This window comes from Mycteria americana, chromosome 5, assembly GCF_035582795.1.
Source record: "Mycteria americana isolate JAX WOST 10 ecotype Jacksonville Zoo and Gardens chromosome 5, USCA_MyAme_1.0, whole genome shotgun sequence".
In the NCBI taxonomy this organism is placed as follows: Eukaryota; Metazoa; Chordata; class Aves; order Ciconiiformes; family Ciconiidae; genus Mycteria; species Mycteria americana.
Window position 1 is genome coordinate 36,922,841 of NC_134369.1, and position 22,953 is coordinate 36,945,793.

The window sequence follows — 22,953 nt, forward strand, 5'->3', positions numbered from 1 at the left end:
AGTTGTAATAATGATTTATTATACTGCTCCCAGAGTTACCCCTCCAACATACTGCTATGGCTTTCAGTGTTAATGAAGGCTGGGCTGTGAGCGTCTCTCTCAGAAAATGCAAAGCTTACTGTCTTGCATAAAACTTTGAATGCTGGGCAGAGGGGATTACAAAAGACAGTAGAGTGCCTAAAGCAGTTTATATTATCAGTGATTTGGAAAAAAATTATCTTGATTAACCTCTAAATGCTTTATTCGTTACAATGGTAGTTCAGTACTACGATGACGAGATACGGTTTAAACAGAGCCATGCATTATACACAGCATTGTGCCAACTCTTCTCTGCCACATTTGCTTTGAGTAATGGTTTTAAGGTAAACCAGACCCAAGATATTTCTGGCTAGGTTTCCTCACATCTCTCTTTTATCTTTGCCTAGCATCTCCGATTGCATGAACAATCTTCCCCTAGGCTGTTGTTACTGGTGCCCTTTACAAATTTCCAATTCTCATTATATGCGCTGCCTGTAATAACTCCTAACTATATAATAATCCTTTGGATTATAAAAGGCAGTGTTCTACATTATTTCTCAGAGGTGAGTTAACTCTCCTTCTCTCTTCCTTCTTCTGCGGTTTACAATATTGGTACAGAAAATACAGGCATTCATGAATTTAATTTGCTACCATCCTGCTGCTACATAGAGAGATCACAAATGTGGACGTGTAGTCTGGAACAAGGAAATATGATCAGCGAGTTGCGTTACTATTTTTCTGAAAGATCAGCCCCTGGAGTGCCTTTGAACACGGTGTATTCCCACCTGCCTTCAACCTTTGCGATGGCCTGTGCAGGGATTATTCAGGCTGTTGCACAGCAAACAAAGAGTTTGGTTTGAAAACCAGCCTCAGGGATGCCCTCTGTGGTTATCATAGAGCAACAGCTCTGGTCCGCTGTGGCAGTCAGGACTTAAACCCAGTCTTCCGTGTCCTCCCTGACCAAGTCTTTCAAAAAACACTACAGACAAATATTCTGGCTTCATGAATGTAGTCGATGGGCATGTTACCCATGAACTCCAAGAAGCAAGGTGTTGTAGGGCATTGCTCTGGTCTTAATCCCAGATGAAATGTGAAATGACCAAAATAAATAATCTGGTGAGGCTGAATAGTTCCAGTATCAAAACCAGAATCTCATGAAAAAAAAATGAATGCTCTATCAAATTCCACACAGTGCAGCACAAGGGCTGTTTGCAACTGCTATGCAATTTAGATGGAAAAAAAAAGTATTCTCCAGCTTTGACTCGTCCAATTGTAAAACCCCCCAAACACTGCTTCCACTTTGTCCCTTGGGAGATGAGTGAGAGAGAGCTCACGCTGTATTTTCAGTTCACTCGTGATACCGTACATGAGGGAAGGCCCTAGATTTCATATACTATTTTCCCTTCCTTCCTGTCCTCTTCCCCCACCCCAAATCCTCTTTTAAACTGCTAGTTTTTTGGTTCAAACAACAAGGCTAAACAGGTGAAATTTTAAATAATGATTGAGGATTTTTTTTATTCATTTAAGTTTCAATATCATTACAGAAAATGTTATGGTACAGAGTTGTTTAACATTAGTTTTATTTCTTTGCTCATTTAATTTCCACACGAATGCTGGTAACACTAATATCTGTACAAGATCAGTCTTTGATTTTTTTTAATTTTTAGTTCTGTACATTTTTAAATGTATTGGTTAAAAAGGCTGTCAGCACTTAAGGAAGCAATTTTTTTGTTTGTTGAAATAAAAGGTATCCAGTTACTGCCCAAGAGTACTGAGCTGGGTGGCTGCCGGGACAAGAGAGATCCCTGAATGCGCAGCGAGGTGAGAAAACCTCGGGGCTTCATTGGGTTCCCAGCGCAGCCACTCTGCTTTTGGCACTGTGCACATCAACACGAGATACAAGATAAAGAACAAGCAGAAGCTCTCTGTGAAGCGGTTATGAAGCATACTAATAAGGGAAATCCAAGTGTTGCCTACGCTAGTATAAATAAGCAGACAGCCTTGTTTTAAGAGCATAAGTAGTTGTATCGTAAAGATGAGAAAAAACACAAGTTCTGCAGGCACCTACTGCTGTCTACTAAAAGCTACCGCTATTAGAACTAGCATTGAACACACAAAGCAATTGCAAGGAAAGGAAAAAGTTGCTTTGATATAATCAGAATAAATTTCTTTGTTAAGATTTGTTTTAAAGTTTTTTTTAAAAGGTATTTATTTAAATTCCATTTGAAATATAATTCAAGATGTTGACTATACTGATCAACTTTTATCCAAATCAGAAAAACTAGCTGTGCCGTTGCATATTACAGGATACAGTCAATGATATGTGGACATGCATCAAAGCTCCGCTCTTGCTGGTGACATCATAGCCTTCCAATGACCATGACATCCACCACCTCCCCCTTGTGAAGCTCCACATACTGCTCTGTCTTTGGAGGTAGCATCAACAGTCCATTGGCACTGCGCATACTCATCAGACGACTGCTCATCTGATTCCCTACAGGAGAGCGAGAGAAAAATTTCAGTTAAGTTTTCAATTAGTTTCAAATGCTGCAACACACCACGTGGGAAGCAAGAGCTGTTCTTACGAAGATGTTCATGTTGCTAACTTATTCACAGAGCTGGGATCTCGCTGTTCCAAGGTGGATGGAAACATAGAACTCTGTAGAGAATGAGTCAGCCTCTCATCGCTCTGGCTCTCAAAACTCTCATTCCCTTTACTTTCCCATCCAGCCTTCCACATTACCTGTACCTCATATCTCATCACAGTAAACTGCTTTTCTGTTGGAATTTCTAATCCTGTCAAAATTACTTTATTTTTCAATTTGTGTACCTAATTCTGATTGTACAAAGACTAAACCAGCACAGTCTAGAATGTTTTTAATATACTGTTACAGAGTAAGTTTGATTAACTGTATTTTTCTCTCTGTATAGTCTCGTTTAGCATTAGTAGCTTAGCAGTAGTAGCTAAAGTTGTTGAAGCCTTAGGCCGCAAGAGCTGACGGAGAGTAAACTTTTTGATAAAACTAATGCTGCTAACACAGAACTGGCTGAATCCAGCGGACACGAACAGAACGAAGATAAGGACCAAGGAAACCATTCCAAGAGAATGAGGTAACTTCAGAAGAAGGCCAGCCCAGTGACAAAGAAAACCAATAAGAAATCAAGAGACCACCGACCAGAATTAAGTGATTGGACTTGGGGATCAGGTGCTGGGTGGTACGGGTATAATTGGAGGGTGCGATCTGGGGTAGGGGTCCCTCTTCAGAGGCACCCAGCTTGAGCTGTAACCTGAGAACTAATAAAAGAGGAATTGGAAGCCTTCACTCAGACTTTACATTTTTCAGCGGATCCTAGGGTCAGACCCTGTTACGGTGGCCGGCTGTGTAAATCTGTAACATATACCACCTCAAAAGAATGGGTTTCTTTGGGACACTGAGCTTTGCAACATATCCTGAAGATAAACAGTATCATATTGGTAGTACTGACAAAAAATGAAAATGCATTAAAAAGCCATGCCCTTTAGTTTCTTGGTTTTCAAACTTCCAGATTGACAGAGAAACCATTCCAGACAGTCTGCTTGCAAAAGGAAAGAAGTGGTGCACAACAAAACAGAGTTAAACTAAATAGAGTGTTACAGATGTAAGCAATACTTTGACTTATAGCTGGAAATATGTCAGAGGCTGTGCGATCTTGGGAATCAATGGTAAGAACTTTCTCTGAGTAAACAGTAAGATGCATTTGAGCTAATGTCCTGTGGAGACTTGCATATAGTGCTTTGTATTAAACCATTTGGATGTAGCAAAAAGACAATTAGTTGTTTAAGGACCTGAATCTCTTGAGAAACTGGCAGAGTCAGTCTTCTAGCAGTATACAGCTAAAAAAGTATTCAAATATAGTATTTACCTCAACTGCAGCTAGGTATCCAGAAATATCCCGAGGTGGCAACCATGACTAATAAAAGTCTTAATCTGCTTTAAGAGAACATATACAGCCTCTGCTATCTCTTCTACTTTTCCAGTTCAGCTAGAATCACACTTCCTTTATTTGTATTGTTCCTACCTATGCCCCAATTGTTCCTACCTATGCCCCAATTTGTGTTTGTTTAGTACATGCACAAGAGCAAAAGTAAGCAAATGTGCCTGTGAGTGCATGTAAGCATGGGTGGATGTTTGTAAAAAGGAATGTGTGCACATATGCAAGCATACGGGTGTAGTGTGTGTGTGCGTCTGTGTGTATAAAGGCAGGTTATTCATATAAAGGAAGTTTTAATGGTTAAGTTGGTAAGTCATACCATGACTGAATTTTATACTACCGTACATGTACGTATGTGTACAAGTATGCCAGCAAATCAGGCTGCGTAAGGAAGGTTATATGAAAAAACATGTGCACGTTTGGCTGTTTTTAGACATATATGTAGGAAGGCAAGGACCTGTGTGAGTGTGTCTGTCAGTCTGTGTGACTGGGCACTAACCTGTACTCTGTGCCCAAGGTAGTGGCTCTTGGTGATGCCAAGTCAGTATGCACCGGTGATATTCTGGGCGGGGGTCCAATTTTACATCACACGATAACTGTAGAAGAAGCAAAGAAAGGATGAAAATGTCATGCGTTGAGATTGCACTGTCTAAGATAACAGAATCATCTGCTCAATTGTTTTTCCCTAAAAATAGTCAAAACTTGCACTTTGAGGTCAGATGGTGTCCAAGTGCAAGATCAAAAGCTGTAGAAGGTAGAGACTGCAGTACTTAAGAGAAATACAACTGTGATATTATAATATCAAAGTGTATGATGGAGTCTACATGCATTAAGTGGCATATTCCAAAGCTGTTCCTTTACTAGGAGTTTAAATATTTAGTATTTCTCTGGAAAAAAGATTTATCGTTTCTGGTCTCTGGATTACGCTGCATAAAGATGAAAATTTTATTCGCATTCAAAATCCTGCTAGCTCTAACAAAAGGGAAATGGCCAATCTTTGAAATGAAAAGACATACAGGGGATGGCTCACAATGGAATTTAGACCACATTGGAAAATTCATGCAAAAGTGAGGGTCGCTACAAATTGCTCTCTGTTTTAGAATATTTTAGCTGTGAGATAAAGAAAAATCTGGATGCCTGAGGAAGTGCAAAAGAGAGACAGGGGATAAGCAGTAAGAGAAAAGTGCATAGCCAAGAACACTAGGACAACTATAAAAGGCAATGTGTTCCTTGGTACTTTATTTGAATCAAAAATAGGAGAATAATACATTATAATAACATGCCTTGAATCTATATTAAACAGAGTTACAATATCCATGATTTCTTATAAGAGTGAAATGAAGAGTTTAAGGGATTTATATTGCTTAGGGTGGGGGTCACGTGAGTTACTTATATAAATAACTCAAGAACAGAAAGGCTTTCGTTTATATTTTCTATTGCTGATACAGAACTATCCAACTCTTTAGGTATTCCCAGATTACTCTCCATTTTTTACCATGGGTTAAAACAAATGTTTTTTTTAAACAGGAAAACATCCTTCCTGCCTGACTGGCAAATGGCAGCCTCTGCATCTGTGTATCTTGCTCCATTAGATGGCCATCTAACTCTTAGAAACTACGGGACTGAATATTACCATTAACAGAGATTGAGAATGTACCTCTGTTTTGTGTGAACTTCCTTCAACTTGCCAGAATCCGTCTAGGGCTCAGATTCCCCAAACAAGACAGCCTTTCAGAGCCCAAAGAGCTGTGCTTCAACATTTTGAGAGAATTTTTAAATAGGGGACAAGCTTCTTACCCTGGCTTTGATGATGGTGGGCCGAGGATCCAGGATACCCTGCATTTTCCTCAGTGCAGGAACAACAAAGAGATTGCAGGTGACAACAGCTGACACAGGGTTGCCTGTAGGACAAAGAACAGTTGCTGGTGACTCCCTCTTGATTTACTCTGTGAAATGCTGAAAGTGATCTCATGTTTTTAGAGCAATTGCACTCTAGAGGACTCTAAAAAGCTTTTCATGCTATGTAGAGGAAACGTTTCGTTCAAGACTGGAGTGGCATGTGGCAAGTACACCTGCTGAAAGCTACACTCTGGCTGACGGTGTGCTGAAATCCTGACCAGAACTGCTCCATGTTCCTCAGGCCCCACCATTTGCCTCTGTTCCTCCGTTGCCCTTTGTCTTATGCCTAGATTTGTCTGGGGCTAGGGCAGGGTTTATTGTGCACAGGTATAGGTCCTAGCTGATAGTGCTCTTGATTCATGATGAAGGTTTCCAAGACCTACGGAAAAATAACTTTCAATTCCCTAACAGAGTGGCAAAATGCTTTAGTACAAATTCTGAGGAGAATCCCACTGATTTATACATTTTCTGTTGACTCACAAGAGAGGTGTATGACCAACATCTGTCAAACACCACTTGTCTTACACATCTGGACTTCCCTAGATGACAGGTCTAAAATAAATACTGTGATCAGACAGATGCTCCATTGATCTCTCCCCTGGAAGAAAATGTACTGCAGCAACTAAAACAAGAGAGAGAAAAAGCACTAGAGATACATCTGAAAACCACCAGCTTATCAAGAACAGGATTCCTTGTGTAGTCAGAAATCCATGTAAAGTCAGAGCAATAAGAATAAAATAAATTCCTCCTGATTTAGGAGGAGAGAGATTTGTAGCCAGAGCCCTAAGGAAACGTTTATTCCGAACACGGTGATCTCCCAAGGCGACGCAGTGTGCAGGAGGTGCGGCGGGGCTGCCCTCTTTTGGTTCCACAGTGCGATCATGATAAAAAAAAATATTCTGTGACATGTTCCTTGGCACTCCCTTGGTTTTCTCTCCGTTTTCAATGCTTCAGAGTGGATGCACTGACTTACATGCACAGAACATTTACTGTGAAGGTGGAGGAAGCTGTAGGAAAAAACCACCCCTGTACAGTACCACTTAAAAAACCCAAGGAAATTGTTGGATGGAAGAAATCATAAGGCCTGTACACCAGCAAATTCTGAGGTCAGGAACAAGAAAGAACTCCTTAGTATGCCCCTATAAGTCCATCTCTTCTGGAAATTTCTGGGAAAACCTTACAGGTACCTTTCTTAGGGATGCCAACACCAGACATAGGTGCTGTGAAACGTCACTATTCTTTTTCATGCCTGTCATCTATGCACAGCAACAAAAGTAATCCACAAAACATCTTACCTGGGAGCGCAAAGATTATTTTTCTTACGCCATCAATATCCAGAGTTGCAAAAGTGGTTGGCAGGCTATGGAAAAGGAAAGATATTTAGTATCTGCACTAGACTTTGACTGAACATTATTATGTTATTATTTAAAACATTTGGAAAATTAAAAACAGGATCTCTCTCTCTCCCAGCAGTTCATGAGCACCTGCTGGTTATACCATACTGGGGGTATAATAATCTCTTTGTGATGACAGAACAATCAGTTTTTCTTGGTATTCAGCTATAAGTTTTAAGTAGATGATTTTGCTTCTGGTGAGGAAACATCTAAGAGCAGATGAACTAGTAATCAAAAATCTAAATCCTGTCTTCATGCTAGAAGCCAATTAGCAAAGAAGTAATACTGAAATGATGCAGTTACAGAGCTGTATTTGTTTCTCATAAAAGGCTCTCCAAATTTTTTGTAACATTAGTGACTCTAATTTCCCTTACTCCATTGTCTACAGCAGTAGTGACAACGGAGCAGTATTTCAGAGCAGCAAATGCTAGCTAGTCTGCAGATGAACAAATTGAGATACACAGGCAGAGCTGCAATCAGGTAAGACCTTGGTCTATCAGTAAAGAGCTCGCTCTGCCTTTCAGAGCTGCTCCTGAGTGATCTTTAGTGACTTGTCATCAGGGCTATTAGTTATACAAATAGTATATTGTATAATGTGTAATGTGATGGCTCAAGAATGTGGCTGGCAAAGAAAAGGGACTCATCCGTTAAAAAAAGTTTTCTATATACCTATGTTAATATCATCCTTTTAAACATTAGAAATGATACTTTATAGGAGCAATAATTAGGCTGAGTTCCTTTGCTTCATCTTGAGCTAACAACTATCACCTGGGCAGCAGATGATAGTTGCTGACCAGCAGCAACTTTGGAGATTTGCCACAGGTTGATCATTACTACCTAGTTTTGTATCTGCTAGGACTAATCAATATCCTCTTTTATGAGGGGAAGTTGATGTTTGAAGTTTCTGTTTTAAAATGCCTCAAACGTAATGGGAACTATGTGCCAGACCTCCAAATCTTATAACCAGTGCACAAACTGAGGTACAAAAAAATCTAATTGCTAATTCATATTTACTGGAAACTCTGAATTCCCATATGAGAATTCAACAGCATCATTGGTAAAGTCTTCCAGTACTTTCTTCTGGCAGTGCTGCTAGACAAGATACAACCTTACATTTGCTCAGCAACTTTCAGATCAAGTGGAGGAATGGTAAATCCCAGGCATCACTCTGCAGTCATGTAGCACATCAAAATACAGGCATACAAAGCAAATTCTGGCTTTGCTCTTGGAAATTACTCAAGGGAATTTTTCCCAATACAGTAATCACAATTCATATCTAAGGCCTTGTAAGACAGAAGTAGTAAAAACTAAGACACAGTATTTACTGTTGCACTACAGCCAATGAAAATGGGAGCGCTTACATTCTCAGTAAGATTAGATGACCAAATGTTTTGGTAGCAGCAAATACTTTTCTTACGGCATTGTGCTGGTTTCAGCTGGGATAGAGCTAATTTTCTTCCTAGTAGCTGGCATAGTGCTACGTTTTGGATTTAGGATGAGAATAATGTTGAGAACACACTGATGTTTTAGATGTTGCTAAGTAGTGCTTACACTGGTCAAGGACTTTTCAGCTTCCCATGCTCTGCCAGGTGCACAAGAAGCAGGGAGGGGGCACAGCCGGGACAGCTGACCCCAACTGGCCAAAGGGCTATTCCATACCATATGGCATCATGCTCAGTATAGAAGCTGGGGGGAGTTGGCCAGGGGGCAGCAATCGCTGCTTGGGGACTGGCTGGGCATTGGTCAGTGGGTGGTGAGCGATTGCATTCTGCATCACTTGTTTTGTACATTCTATGATGATGATGATGATGATGATGATGATGATGATTTTATCTTCCTCTGCTGTCCTATTAAACTGTCTTTATCTCAACCCATGGGTTTTACTTTTTTTTCCCCCAATTCTCTCCCCCATCCCACAGTGAGGGGGAGAGTGAGCGAGCAGCAGTGTGGTGCTTAGTTGCTGACTGGGGTTAAATGAAATGACAGGCATAAAATGAAAATGGATGTTTGGGGAAAATAAGATTTCTTAAAGGTTTTCTGGCTAGTTATTAAAAGTTTATTGCTACAAGTCTACAGAGGGATCACCAGAATTAAGAATTATGTTTGCTTTCAGATAAGCCAGAAACAGAATTTAATATTCTGAATTCTCTAAATCAGGTTATCCATTCTTGTGAGCAGCAGAGGCTGGAGTGCCGATCCCACTTGTGGGACTTCCCCACATTGGTTGTAGCAGTAGGACAGAAGCAGTGAGCAATTTCCACGCCTGGGCTACATCCAGCACGGGAAGAAACATGCTTTCAGCTCACTTGTTCCTTTTACGGAAGGGAGGTGGTGGTAGTAGCAGCACAAGCACCAAACCCACATGCAGTTCTTTACTGGATTGTATGCAGAGACAGTAAAAGTATTTGTCTGTTTTCACAGCAAACGCCCACTTTCTGTTCTGCTCCCTGGCAACAGTTATGGGCTAGAGGGAATCAGTCCTCCAAGCTGCACTTGGCCTTGTGCTACTGGACCGTGCCAACCTAGCTTGCAAACAAACCGCGCTCCATGGTTAGTGGGGCAGAGCTGGAGACATCATTCCGCTACTGGACTGTGAAAGGGAACTCTCTATTTTCAATACATGTAGTTTTCATTTTCTCTACAAAGCACAATTCCAGACTCATTAATTAGCAGTGCTACAGCAAAGGAAAGCAATGCCGAAACAGCTTTCTGAGGCAAACTAAACACATAAAGATTGTGTTTACTTTAAAATTACTATGCTCAATATGCCAAGTAGATAAAACTTTGTAAATTAGCTGTCATTCCACCTTTCTCAAGAAATTGTTTCTTTGTAGGAATGACTTATGCAAATTTTGAAGTGAAATGAGATGCTCGTTAAGCAAACCAGCAGTTAAATGTCCTTATGTTCCCCAGTTCTTTCATAACAATGTCAATATCTGAGCTCTGTGATCACAGTGAAGACTGTGGCCATGTTTATATACCATGCTGGTTAAACCCCAAACCTGATTTGCAACAGTTACCAGCAAAATATCTCTTACTGATAAAAAGTAATCTCTCTGTTCCAGTTAATTTCACTCATGAAGATGATGACTGATCTGAATAGGACTGATTTTGCTTCTTTTCCCATATATATCTACCATGTGGTTTATAGTATATTTGGAAAACTGAAATCTACTGAAGCACTTATATAGGATATTTGGCCCAATATAGCCTCCATCTGTGCTGCCTAAGGAGAAAGATTTCTTACCCTGGTTTCATAAAAACTCTGCCAAAGTGAATCTGTGCATGAAGATCAATATCCAGCACCTGTTTAAGATAGTCCTGTTTAAATTAAAAAAAGAAAATCGATTAAGTAACATCAAAGTGGCTTACATCATCTAAGCATTCAAAGCAATTAATTAATATCAAGTGAAGATGAAAGACTTTTTGTATCTCGAAAGTGCTACAGTCCAGTGGGGAATTTCCAGTATTTGAAAGAAAGTATTTTCAAAAAGAAGAGGTGAAGAACAGACTCATTTTAGGTGCCAAACCTGACTCCATGAGGACATAGTAATATATTTACTTAAAAGTCAGCTGCAGCATCGGAATCTTAGAGGACCCCACAAATACCTACTACTGAAACATTCTCTATGTCAAAGATGGAAAAAAGCCTTTATGGTTCAAAGTTAAGACTTAAAATCATCAAGTTATTTAACTTTTGCCATGGAAGCTATCTAGCAGTAGAGGCAGAGATCTCCTAGTACTTTTGAAATCAATACTGCACTGTAGAAATCATAGTTTTCCAGGATACTGTAATTATCGTAATTTCTTGGGGACATGGTCTAATTCACAGTGGTCGGGTTTAACAGTCCTTAGAAAGGAAAAACTGTGGGTGGCTTGTGCGTTAGTTAAGTTAAATGATTTTGCATAAACACAATCGATCCAGTTATTAAAACAAATTGAATTACTTGTTTAGTCTTTACTGAAAATTGCTGTGCTCAAAGACGTAGTATCCTGTCTGCTGTGTTTAGTGAGACTGAAGACACAGGACATAATAGCAATCTGTGAAGAGAGATTTTGGAAGCCGTAAATCTGAAGCTCCTTTGCAGTTTTCCCATCTTTCTCTCTTTTTTTTTGTGTGCGTGTGTGTGTTCAAATACTTGGAAAGCAGCAACTTTTTTCAGCCAGGCATGAATTCTCAATTATTGATTGCATTAACCCCGTTTTTACTTTCTATTTACTTTTTGGATGTTCACAGTTCCTTCATTGAAACTGCTGAAAGCTCAGTATCAGCGGGCTAACCATCAGTGGCCTACAGAGCCTACTGACTTTATGCTGTTGCCTCAAATTCAGACTGGGGAGAAATTAGCCAGAAGGCATAAATGCCTGTAAGACCATTCAGCAGTCCAGTCACTTCCTAGTGCTCCTGTGTCTGCACTGTGTTGCCACATTCCCGATTTAAAGACCAGCACTGGTCCTTGATTATTTTTCTAGGAATACTGAGGACAATAATGGGATTGAATGTAATTGGCACTGGTTTAACTAGTTATCCATTTTCATGATGTATCCAGCAATATGATTTCTACTCAGAAAGGTGACAAAAACAGCACTCATGTTTGCCATCTCCTAATGACTGTCTTTAGTATCTGTTAGTTATAAAAGGAGAGATGTTTCTTTTACCTGCCAAACTCACAGATTCAGCCTGGGATCAAAAAGTAATCTGAGTTTTCCTTCGCATAAGTCATGATTAATAAATGTCCTGCAGGTTCATCTACGCCCCACCAGCATCTGTGTATCCCTATTTTCTTTGATGGTTTTGGCACAGGGATTACCAACAGGAACTCAATCAACAATTCTGTTAATGATTCAAAAGGCAAATATATCAGCTCACTGTGTCTCGTATGTATTGCCTCTGTAGGACTATCAGGCGCAAAATGTGTTAAAACTATTTTTGTAACAGATATAGCTTTGGCATGTTCAGGAAACAGATCTGCTGAGTAAGAAAGAGCTATTTATATACTCAGGTTGCTTTTCGAAGTACTTTCAAAGTAGCTTTATTCTATCTACATTTTACCTGCTCTAAGAATAAAAAGAAGTCTGTTGCCTTCATGTGCTATAAACCAAGCACTTTCCTCATCATAACTACATAAATCATTCCTTAAATAAAAACACATCTGCAAATCACATCAAGAATTAAAATCTTCCCTGTTGTACTATGTCTACTATAGTAGAGTAATAAGAACAAAGAGAATAAGGATAGCATTGAAGACTATTTTCTTAATTAATTCACATTTAAGTGTTCCAAAAAAAGTAAGATCCCTTTTTAATAAACATTAATACGAAGGTAGAAGCTCTGACGACAGACTCTGGTTTGAAATTCTTACATATATTGTAGCAAGTCATACTTAAATTTAGCATACCTTTTCCCCCATAGATACACCTCCTGATGTAATGATCACATCAGCACGGCTGATACCCTCATTCAGTGCATTCAGTAAATCATCTGGGCTACAGAAAAGAACAGGCAAGCAGATTAGTGGCATGGAACTATTACGAGTTGTAGTGTAAGTGTCTGTGTGCACACATACAGATGTATATACACACATGTATCTTAAGAAAGAGATATAGCTCTAGGATAATATCTTTTCCTTCTTAAGACTCCACATTGCTTTATTCAAGTCAAGAACTGAATCTCATTAAGTGAACACCACACTGTTTGGCACCTTTCTGTCTACGGGCTTTGCAACAGGAACAGCGGGATACTTTAGGTTGGGACTGAAGAACACTAATGCAAGTGTCTAAAAGTATGTAATTTGCACAGTAGGTAGCAATACAAATTATGATTTGGGTGAACTGACAGGGGCCTGACACATGAAAATTACTGGCCACCAAGCTGGCTGCAGTACTACCTGTCTAGCTTATTTGATGTGTGCAAAAATGGGGATAAGGCTCCACTTCAAACTTCCATCAGTGAAAAGTGGGAGTAAATCCTTTCTTTGTCTTCTCCATTAGAGGGCTCTGCAGCAAAGCCAGTTGTACATCCACTTCATCTTGAAAAAACACAATCCATCCTGTTCAAGTGCCTATTTACCTTCACGAGAAAGTGTAAGGTGAGCTGTGATGTTCCTCCATACGGAGTATAACTGTGAAGGTGAAGGATAGAAGCGGAGTATATTTCAGTTTTGGTGTCTTAACTCTTTTATTTTATTTATTTATTTATTTATTTATTTATTTAAATCTAAACTGGAAACTTTGAAGTGGGCATTAGCTATCTTAACAGCGGTACTGATGCTAACACAGAGCTTCAAGGCATGCAGTGGAGAAACTCAGTAATACAACTTACACAAGACCAAAGGAATCCAAAAGAATTTCCAATATATTAAATGCATACTTTGCATTTAACATTTGCGAACTGACCAGAAGCTGACCGATTGCTACGACTGTATATAATGTTCCTTCAACAGTATGTTTTTATTTTTATGATGCTGAAAGTTTTTCATGGGAGGCTGTTCCTTCTTAGAGTGCAATTGAACGAATGGGCAATAATGCTAGTGACTGTATAAAGGACTTCACCTGGAATACAGCACTTCGGTTAAACGCCACACTACAATTACTACAAAATGCCATTATGGGTTATCAAGGCTTTGCAGGCTGCAAATGACATGTGGCCTATCCTTTGGGAACTTTGGCTATATTTCACGAAAAGAAAGAATCGCTGCAGTTATTTTGGGCTTCAAACTGGAAACAGGAAAATTAGAAATACTATGGAAGTCCTGGTTGACCTTTCAGAGACTAACAGAAACTGTGTGTTTCAAAAGGTCTCAGAAAGAAAAATCTTTTCCTCTGAGCATCCTGTCTTTGCCCGTGGTCTAGTCAAATATAAGCAGCACTTAGCACGATGTGGTGCTGTGTACACTACAATTTATGTGATGCAAGAAAGACTGCGCTCCCTCACTGAGTAGATATCTCAAAGGCATGCAAGCCTGCACGCTCCTCATCTCCTCACCAGAGAGCCCTCAAGTGTCCTCTACCCTGGTTATGCCTTACAGGCAGAAAGACTTAAGACCCTTTCTCCGCCATGCCCAGTGACTGATGCAGCATCTTCTTTGGCATCACAGTGTGGTTATCCTGCAAAACTTTTCATTTGTCTTGGGTTACATCCACTCTTTATGGTCATATTGCTTTGTAAAAGGTAGGCAACAAACTACAGCAGAAAGAAGGACAGATTGCTGGTGCCATAGTGTAGGCTGTAATCAATCAGACAGAATTATACACTACCTTTTTTTTAAAGGAAACGGTGGCTGCAGATACTGTCGCATGCCTCCATGACTTTTGTTGAGGGTACTGGGTATCTTGGATACTCTAAATGGCCTATAATGAATGGCTGAACTCTGTTTTCTTTTGGAGAAAATATAAAACATACGGACTCAAACAAAACCATCTCCTTTGTTCTTTAGGAAACAGAGACATTTTCTCAGCTGCCCCTTCTGAAATCTCAGGATCATTTTATCCAAAAACCAGCACAAGTCTTCACTAGTTGTTGAAGGCAAAAGGAAAGAAGCAAGTCTGTTGTTGGCTACTGTCAATGTCTTCTTCAGAACCAATTGTTTCATATCCATTGTCTAAGTAGTAATCTGTATATAGTAAGATATTGCTTAAGATTATTATAGAGTTTGTAATAGGAAAAGTCTCTCAAGATCTAAGTATTCCTTAATCCTTGGCAATGAGGGTGCAGATTGGAATGCAGCGAGGAATATGTATTCATTACACAGGTCGATATAGGCCTTCCTGAAGCTGGATGAGAGTCAGACACTCATGCCACTATTACTAGGCTAAGACTGCTTTCAGTATATTTTTCTCATTAGGTTGTGATGCAGCCGAGGACTTTATCTGGAGCTTGCTCCAGGCTGTTTCATTTTATCTTGCTTAATTATTTAAAAGTTATTCATAGGTAGCAAGACCACCTGTCTGGGGACATCCTAATTCTGGATTATGAAATATGCTTGCTTTTGGTTGTGGTTTGAGAATAATGGAAGGAACAGTAAAAAGCAAACAAGTCTATGTTTAACTGTTGTTAAAGTTAAATAGAGTAGAAGTGCTCCTACTTACATACCGAATATATTTATGTGTATGTATATATATATAAAATTACTTAACAAAGAAAAAAAAAACCCCAAACCCCAAATAAGCCCAAACTCAAACCAGGTGAGGACTCAATTCACACCTTTGTTTATGAGGGTAGCATACCACTGGAGTAGCTCATCATACAGTTTTTTATTACATGTCATGTAAAAAGTTGAAGATTACTGGACTTGGTGCATTTTTTTAACATTTCCAGTAGAATGTCATGTATAGTATATCCCTTTCTTGACCATCTGTATAATGCAAGACACTTAAAAATTCTACCACTAAAACTTTATCCAACCAATAGCACTGCATATAATCTTTACATAGTTGCAAAATGCATCGAATTCTTCAAAAATGAAAGGTGATAGAAATTTTATTGTAATAAACTGAATGATTATGCTAGTTTCATTTTTATTCTGAAGAAAGGAGACATTTACAGAATTCCCTCCCTTGCCTTTGCAGAAGGCCTCTCTCTTTTTGCCATATTTGGCACATTTCTTTTTGTCACTCAGGTGTGTCTAACTTTCTATCCTACTTGAGGCTGGTAGTTCCATGACTCTGCAATTAACACAAAACACTCCTTACAGGAGTCACCTGCTGTAATCTTCAATCAACACTGTAGCAAACATTCTCCTTGCCTTTAGTGGATTTAATGCAGAGAGTTATCATTCAAATTGCATATTGACACATATTTGATATAAATCAGATAACAAGATACTATTTCTTGTTTCATTTGTTGTATAACAATAAGCAGTTTCTCCTTTGGATTGATATAGAAAGGGAATAAATAATTGAAGACTATTAACTTCTGGAAGAATAGACAAAATAACTTTGGCATCTGAGCATAACAGGACAAGATTGTTCTAAAAGGCCTGTGACAAATCACCATGAAGGTGAGAAATAACACTCACTGCCTGAGCAGGTACAAATCAGAAGCTATATTCTGAAGCCCTGGCCATTGCTAGGTGCAGGATACTGGATTAGCTAGACTAACGGTCTAATTTACTATGATAAATCCTTTAGAATGTCTTGTGAAAGTGCTATTCTTGGATTTTTTTTCAGGTGCTCAAATATAATGGTGAATACCTTAATCGGTGTAAAGTAGATTTTGATGGGAAGTCTCATTTCCAGATGGCAAAACTATTCTGTTTCATTTGGTGATTTTCAAAGTCAGAGTGACATTGTGCACAAGAAGGGGCTTTTCTAACGTGCTGCAATTGATTAAAAAAATTATGCTCTATGTTTCAGACCACATCCTAGCATCTCCTGTAAATACAACTAGAAAATTTGTTCTTTAAGCATTACACACAATTTACAAAACTATTCACATGGGTAAGTAAGCACAAATCCAAACTTTCTCTCAACGGTAGAAATCCCCATCTGCAGCAGATTGTGTCTGCACAAGTATTGTGTGTATTGTACATACATTTTTGAGGCTGTAGACATAATGCTTTGCATAAAGAGTGCATGTACTTTTAAGTATATCTTTATATTCTCTGCTAATTTTGCCAGTCTGATAAACAAGAGTATCTACTTTACTACCTCAATTTCCTGACCCTCTTTATTCAATTTTATGGAACAGAATGAGCAGTACAATCTGGAAATTAGTTGGAGGGTATCTGTTGTATAGCGGCAGCAGCATGGGTAGAATCCAGTAAGCAGATGCATGACATCGCAGCTGACATGCCACTTGATTTCATTAATTTGAAGAGAGGGCTCACAGGATGGCAGTATACCAGAATAGGAACACCTTCTGGATTCATGAAAAATTCTGGTTATCGAAGCTAGTTTGTGGAAAACTGTTATGCAGCACTTGATTACTGAGCTGTCTTTGAACTGAAAAGACAGATACACAGAAGCTTAAGAGCTTGAACAAGAAAATGATGCAAGCCTCATTAAAATAGACATCAGCCATGTAGAAGATTTTTTCCCTTATCTCTCACAAAGAAATAGCTACAGTACAGTCAAGACCAAAGAATTCTCTATGTTTTAAGTGCCATTTTGAAGTACCCTAAATTACAGTGTAATTTTCTCTTTCAAATAGAAATCAACGTCTGTTAATTCACTTCTGTTGATCCTATTGTTGTGCTTCACTTCACATTAATTATAAATCTGTCAGCCTTTTCTGTGATACAACCCTTAACACCAGCAGTTTGATACATGCAATTAAACTGCTCAGTTTTATAATTTAATTTAGAAAACAAATAACAACAAATGGTGATCTGCATTGCCTACCACTCTGCAGTAAAATGAGTGATCCCTGTAAAATCAAACTAGATAGGACTGACTTATCAAGCCATTGTCATGGTACAAAATCCATAGTTCATTACTCATTTCCAGGACAATTTCCGCCAAGTTCTTTGCCACAGTAGTCTCATTCATTCAAATTAACCTCATTACCTGACAGTCATTTCCAGTCCTTGTTGTTCATTGCCATATACAGCTATTACTGTTGGGTGACTAATAGAAACACTTGTGATTGTTGTACTCTTCTGTGCATCAGCCTAGGCTTTTATAAACCCAGGTCTTCTGGAAACCTGTACTTGCAAAATTTGTGCATGCAAACCATCACAGTTAGCACCTTAAACCTGCGTGCTTTACAGATATACTGGACACAGATACAGAAAGATATGCATGCACCATAATGCACCAGACGCATGCAGAAGTGTCTATTGTGAGTACAAAAGCAGAGCTGGGTAACCTTTCTTGCCTACTGTTTTACTTTATTTGAAAGCATCTCAAGTATTTCAGTTACATGCTGAAATAATTACCCCTTCAGACGTGATTCCTCACAGGTTCAGAGGAGCTACAGATTCCCGGACACATAGTGAAAACTGAAGTGCTAGCAGTGATCCTACACCAATCACACTACAGACCAAAGTAGACCAGCTGCTCCTCTAAACTACAGCAGTTGACTGTAAACTTCAAAAGGCTATGTGCCGTCTGTAGGTACCCTGAGTTTCGCGCATTCTGGCCATGCCCACACAAACTGAGTACAGTGGTTTGTGCTAGTTTTGCATCTTATGAGGTCTCTTTTCTGCCAAACAGATCTCCCAGAAGAAGAAAAGATTTAACTAAGGTACAAGGACCTGCTAGAAATTCCCCTTGTATGCAAAGACCCCAATCAAGCTTCTAGTTCTACAGCAGAAAAAAAAAGAAGAAACACCTCCAAAACAACAAAGAATTTACCAAAGTAGAACTTTCATCAAAAAAACAAGAGACTGTACGTAATGTACTCAGACATAGATCTCATCAAGCTCAATGACATTTCTGTTTGAGGAAAGATGGGATATGGATTTGATCCTTTATGATTAACTCTCATTTTTCTTCTTGTGCTCATTCAGTTGAGGTGACAGATTTCAAAATGAATAGATGAATGCAGCTAGGCATAAAGACAAAGTCTGTCACCCACTTCTCACCTCATGGCCAAGAGGAATATTTTGCATATCAGTAATTTGCAGGCTGCAGAATAGTGAATAGATGCCATATTAGGTTTAGCCAACTAAACCCCAGCTTCTGTAGAATGTAATATTGAATGCAATTCCATGAATGTATTTCAGTGTATTTCAAGGAATGTAATTCAGTGGATGAATATCTGAATGCAATAGGAATTCTGTGTTTTGACTAGTATGGTATTCTAAAGCAGAAGATCCGATTTTGATGATGTATGTAGGAACATATGGGCACTCTTCTGAAACTGTATTTGTTTCAAAATTCTCCAGTGTATTTCATCATGTTCTCATAATGTTTCTTCCTTCTACCTTCTGTGGTATTTCCCTGGATCACTTTGAACAGATGCAATATGTTTTCCCTAAGCCAGCTTGTAAGGAAAGCTGGAATAATTACAGTAGCTTTTGGCTTGTTCAACATGATGATGTAAGTTTTGTCTGATAGCAGCATAAAAGAATCTGCCTTTGTTACTTTTTGCTGCTCCTTTAATTGATGCTGCTGCAAATAAGAACACTATTTTGCAGAGTATTCTTTTTCATGTTACATTTATGAACTCAAAAAGACTTTGATTAGAGGTCTTCAACTCCTTTGCTGAAGTTACCATGAGATCTGCCTAATGCCTTCAACTTTTTCTCTGTATCTGGATAACATGTTTTACTCCACTGTTTTCACGAACTGTTTCAGAAGCCTCCCACTCATATATATGCCAGAATGACAAAAGAGCAGAGAGGTCAGAAAAAGAGACAGCCACGGGAGTGCACCAGGAAAAGGTCCCATGTTGTAGAAGCCAGGTGCTTATGTACTACGGAGCACATTCCTACATGAAGGCATTCCATTGTGGATGGTTGGGTCCTGTATCGCATCCTTGTCTGCTGCTTGTGTACATTCATCTGCAAGCATTTGCTTGTGAATTGTAGTGATTTTTTCATCAATGCTGAAAGAACAGGACCAAAGCTTTGATAACAGTTGTCTTCAGGTGCTGTGCCATTGTACTAACCCGTGAGCACTCTAAATCCAGGGTAGTGTGTGTCCACTGAATGTAAGAAGCCTGAGAACAGCTTTTTTCCATTAATTAATAAATTATCCCTGGCTATTTTACTGGCTGAGGACAATGAACTTTATCCCAAGACTTACCAGAAATCCATTAGTTTTTCCAAGAAGTTGGATGGGATTCCACTGGTAAAGATAATAGCTCCCATTTTATATTCCTTCTTATGAAGGAAGTGAATCTATATGGATTCACTGAAAGGTTTTCACTTTTGGAGTGGAAAATATTCAACAGTTGTAGCTGGGTTGGAATAATATGACTGAAGATTACACCACACAATACAATAATCAATGCCAAAGACATTGCTCATCAGTAAAGATGACTGCACTGGTGAGTCTGAAGGGTAAACATGGTTCTGCAGTTATTTCTTTCAAAGCACTCATGAAATATGAGAATTGGCTTATACTGACGTAACTGAAAGTAAAATATCATGATTGATGTAATTAGTGCCAGTTGCTTATATAAAGCAAATAGTATTACACAATCTGACACATGGTGACACGGTATTGTTATCACAGAATTTCCTACCCCTTCATTTTGCTTTAGCTTCAATTTTAAGTAAGAGTAAATTTTAAATAAATTTTTAGTGAATTTTAAGTAAATTCATCCCCCCCGTAAACTGGTGTAACTGGTATTGAACTACAGTATGGATGTCTCTATGACAAGTAGAAATGCAGCCCCTAAAGGCAATGCCTCAAAATGAAGGTTTTCTCTGTAAAGCTCCACCTTTTACAGAATAATAACTTAGTCACTTGGAAAAATGTCTGTCTCCAGAAGAAAAATGACTTGGAAGCCAGTGGTCAGAGACAATATAAAAAGGCCTTTTAAAATTCTCTGTCATCAGCTATGTCTTAAAACAAGTAGTTATTTTTTAGCAAATGTGAAATGAAATACGACATCAATTTTTTTTTACTAAAAGATAATACAAATTCTCCAAGAAGAGTAAACTACAGTTTATTAGAAATAAGTGAAGAGAAGGAACAGAAAGAGAAACGTATCCTGTTTGAGACCAGCAAATCAATTTCTTGACAGCTGTTAGTGGAAGGAACTAGAACTTCATTTGTCTCTGCAATACTGGACTATATTCCTTCGAGCACAAAGATGTTTTCAGTGTAAGAAAATGCCCATTGCAGTTTCTCCTGCTCTGGGAGCAGAAGCATTTTCTTATTACTCATGCTTTGGGTAGCAAGGCTTTATTCTAGGGGCTGTTTTTTGTTGATGCTTGCCCCAGCACGCTTAGAAGAGCCCAAAGGCTCATTTAATGTGTCCTCTAGATTTAGGCTGTTAGCAATGATATGTGAACTGACTTATATGAGGTATTCCAAGTTGATTACCTGCTGGTAGATTCCAGCTTCTCAGCAATTTCTGATAAAGCAGATAGTCTATACCATGTTCTTCATATTAATTTAAAATGTTTTAAAGACTGCAGGTCCTTGTAAGCTAATTGCAGTTAAGTTTTTTGGGATGTGTAGAGTATAGGGTTAGATTCTAGTGGGTTGATCTCTTGAGCCAATTTAATGAGGAAAACCTAGATTTATGACAACCTGGCTTCAGCATGAACAACCAATTGCTAAACAAGAACAAGTCTTTTGAAGGCTGAGGATATGACAGATTGATTCAGTAATGTGTACAGAAACTTGTTTTTGCAGTATGCAAAGCGAACGATAAGCTGTAACTCAATCCTCCAACCTTTTGTAATACAAATAGACCCACCAACCTCAGTGAGGATCCTCACATGACTGAAGTTTTCAGGTACTAGCCCTCAATAGGTTTTTCATTCCTTTTCTGCCTATTTTTAATTCCTACAAAAACCAAACTATAGAAACTAATTTTTCTGTTTCTTAATGGAGAAAATGACAGGTGGTTTACTCTCCCTCTGTTATCACTCCTGCCCCTTTGGCCTGTCTGTGACAGGAGGTAAGTTCTGCAAATTAATCTATATTATTAAGCCATCCCCCTAAATAAGACCTAGTATATAATTGTACATGTATTTTGGAAAGAAAGCATAGTGGAAGGTTTAGAGATTTCATGAACATTCCAGTTAGCCTGCTTTAGAGATGATCAGCATGGTAATGGAAAAACAAGTATGCAGGTATGACTGAAGAGTCATAACAGTGACTTCCCTAGAGTTGTACTCCACTACTACCTTCAAGCAAGTTTCTTCCTAATTTGCTCTATTTTTAAAAGGGAAAAGGCTTGATGGATAAAGATGTTTGCTGCTACCGATGAGTAATGTAAACATTCTTGGTATTAACAGAATTTCAATTTTATCAACGTTGTGGAGCCATGTACGTCTACAGTGCACTAGTGCATAAGAACTTAAGTGACAAGGCAGTGTTATTTAATGGACAGAATAAAACACCATTTGCTTCTGTATGGCAACCATTGGTAGAATCCGTGCTCCAAGCTCTGCACTGACAGACACCTAGTCGAGCCTGCCTGTGAGCATGCATGTGCCTCAACGTCCCAAGTGTTTTAAAAACAGTGCTCACCAATCTGGTACGCCTGTCTCCGCAGTGTTCTGGAAGCTCTGTGTCCCTTCTTCTTTAAAAACATCTGGCTTCCTGAGGGTAAAGGAAGCAGAAGGGGTATAATAAAGAGCCAGGGAAGGAGAGAGGCTCCTGGGGTGAAAGGGATGCTCTGTGCCCAGCTGTGTCCCCGTTGGTGGCTCTGAATATTCAAAATCGTCATGGGAAATGCTTCCCCTCTGCAAGGCCAGCCAACGGGAGAGAAAGGGAGTGCACGGGAACACCTTTCTGTTACAGTTTGGACAGGTTCTCACAAGGTTGAAGAGTGAAGTTATGGAAAGATTTAGGCTCAACTGGGCATGCCAACAATGTGTAGTTCATCTTTCCTTGCAGTCTATGGAGAAACTTCTTTCCTCTTGACTTCCAGACAAAGCAAAATGAAGTGTTAAACACCTTGGCATATTGGAAGGAGGACCACAGATAATGGGAAAATATTTGGAGATGGGCCCCACTGAAACATTTTTACTCATACTTTCTAGCTTCTTATTCAGGAAATGGGTCTCAAGGCATATTAAATGTCACCTTCTTGACTACAAGG

The 22,953-nt window shown here is 39.0% G+C and overlaps 1 protein-coding gene across 9 annotated transcripts in view; it reads right to left on the minus strand.

The window, feature by feature from the left end:
• Positions 1 to 1,534: 1,534 nt before the first annotated feature.
• GPHN (gephyrin) overlaps positions 1,535 to 22,953 on the minus strand; it is a 306,539-nt gene continuing 285,120 nt past the window's right edge. For 7 of the 9 annotated variants that reach the window (XM_075502985.1, XM_075502988.1, XM_075502986.1 and 4 more), the window contains 6 exons: positions 12,683 to 12,770; positions 10,531 to 10,604; positions 7,185 to 7,249; positions 5,788 to 5,891; positions 4,490 to 4,586; positions 1,535 to 2,512 (listed from right to left, as the gene is read on the minus strand). In XM_075502985.1, coding sequence (XP_075359100.1) covers positions 2,379 to 2,512; positions 4,490 to 4,586; positions 5,788 to 5,891; positions 7,185 to 7,249; positions 10,531 to 10,604; positions 12,683 to 12,770 — 562 coding nt within the window. In that variant the 3' untranslated portion in view covers positions 1,535 to 2,378. Of the gene's footprint in view, positions 2,513 to 4,489; positions 4,587 to 5,787; positions 5,892 to 7,184; positions 7,250 to 10,530; positions 10,605 to 11,942; positions 12,118 to 12,682; positions 12,771 to 22,368; positions 22,452 to 22,953 lie in introns of those variants that run through there. The other 2 variants (XR_012775918.1, XM_075502990.1) reach the window with 2 other exon arrangements.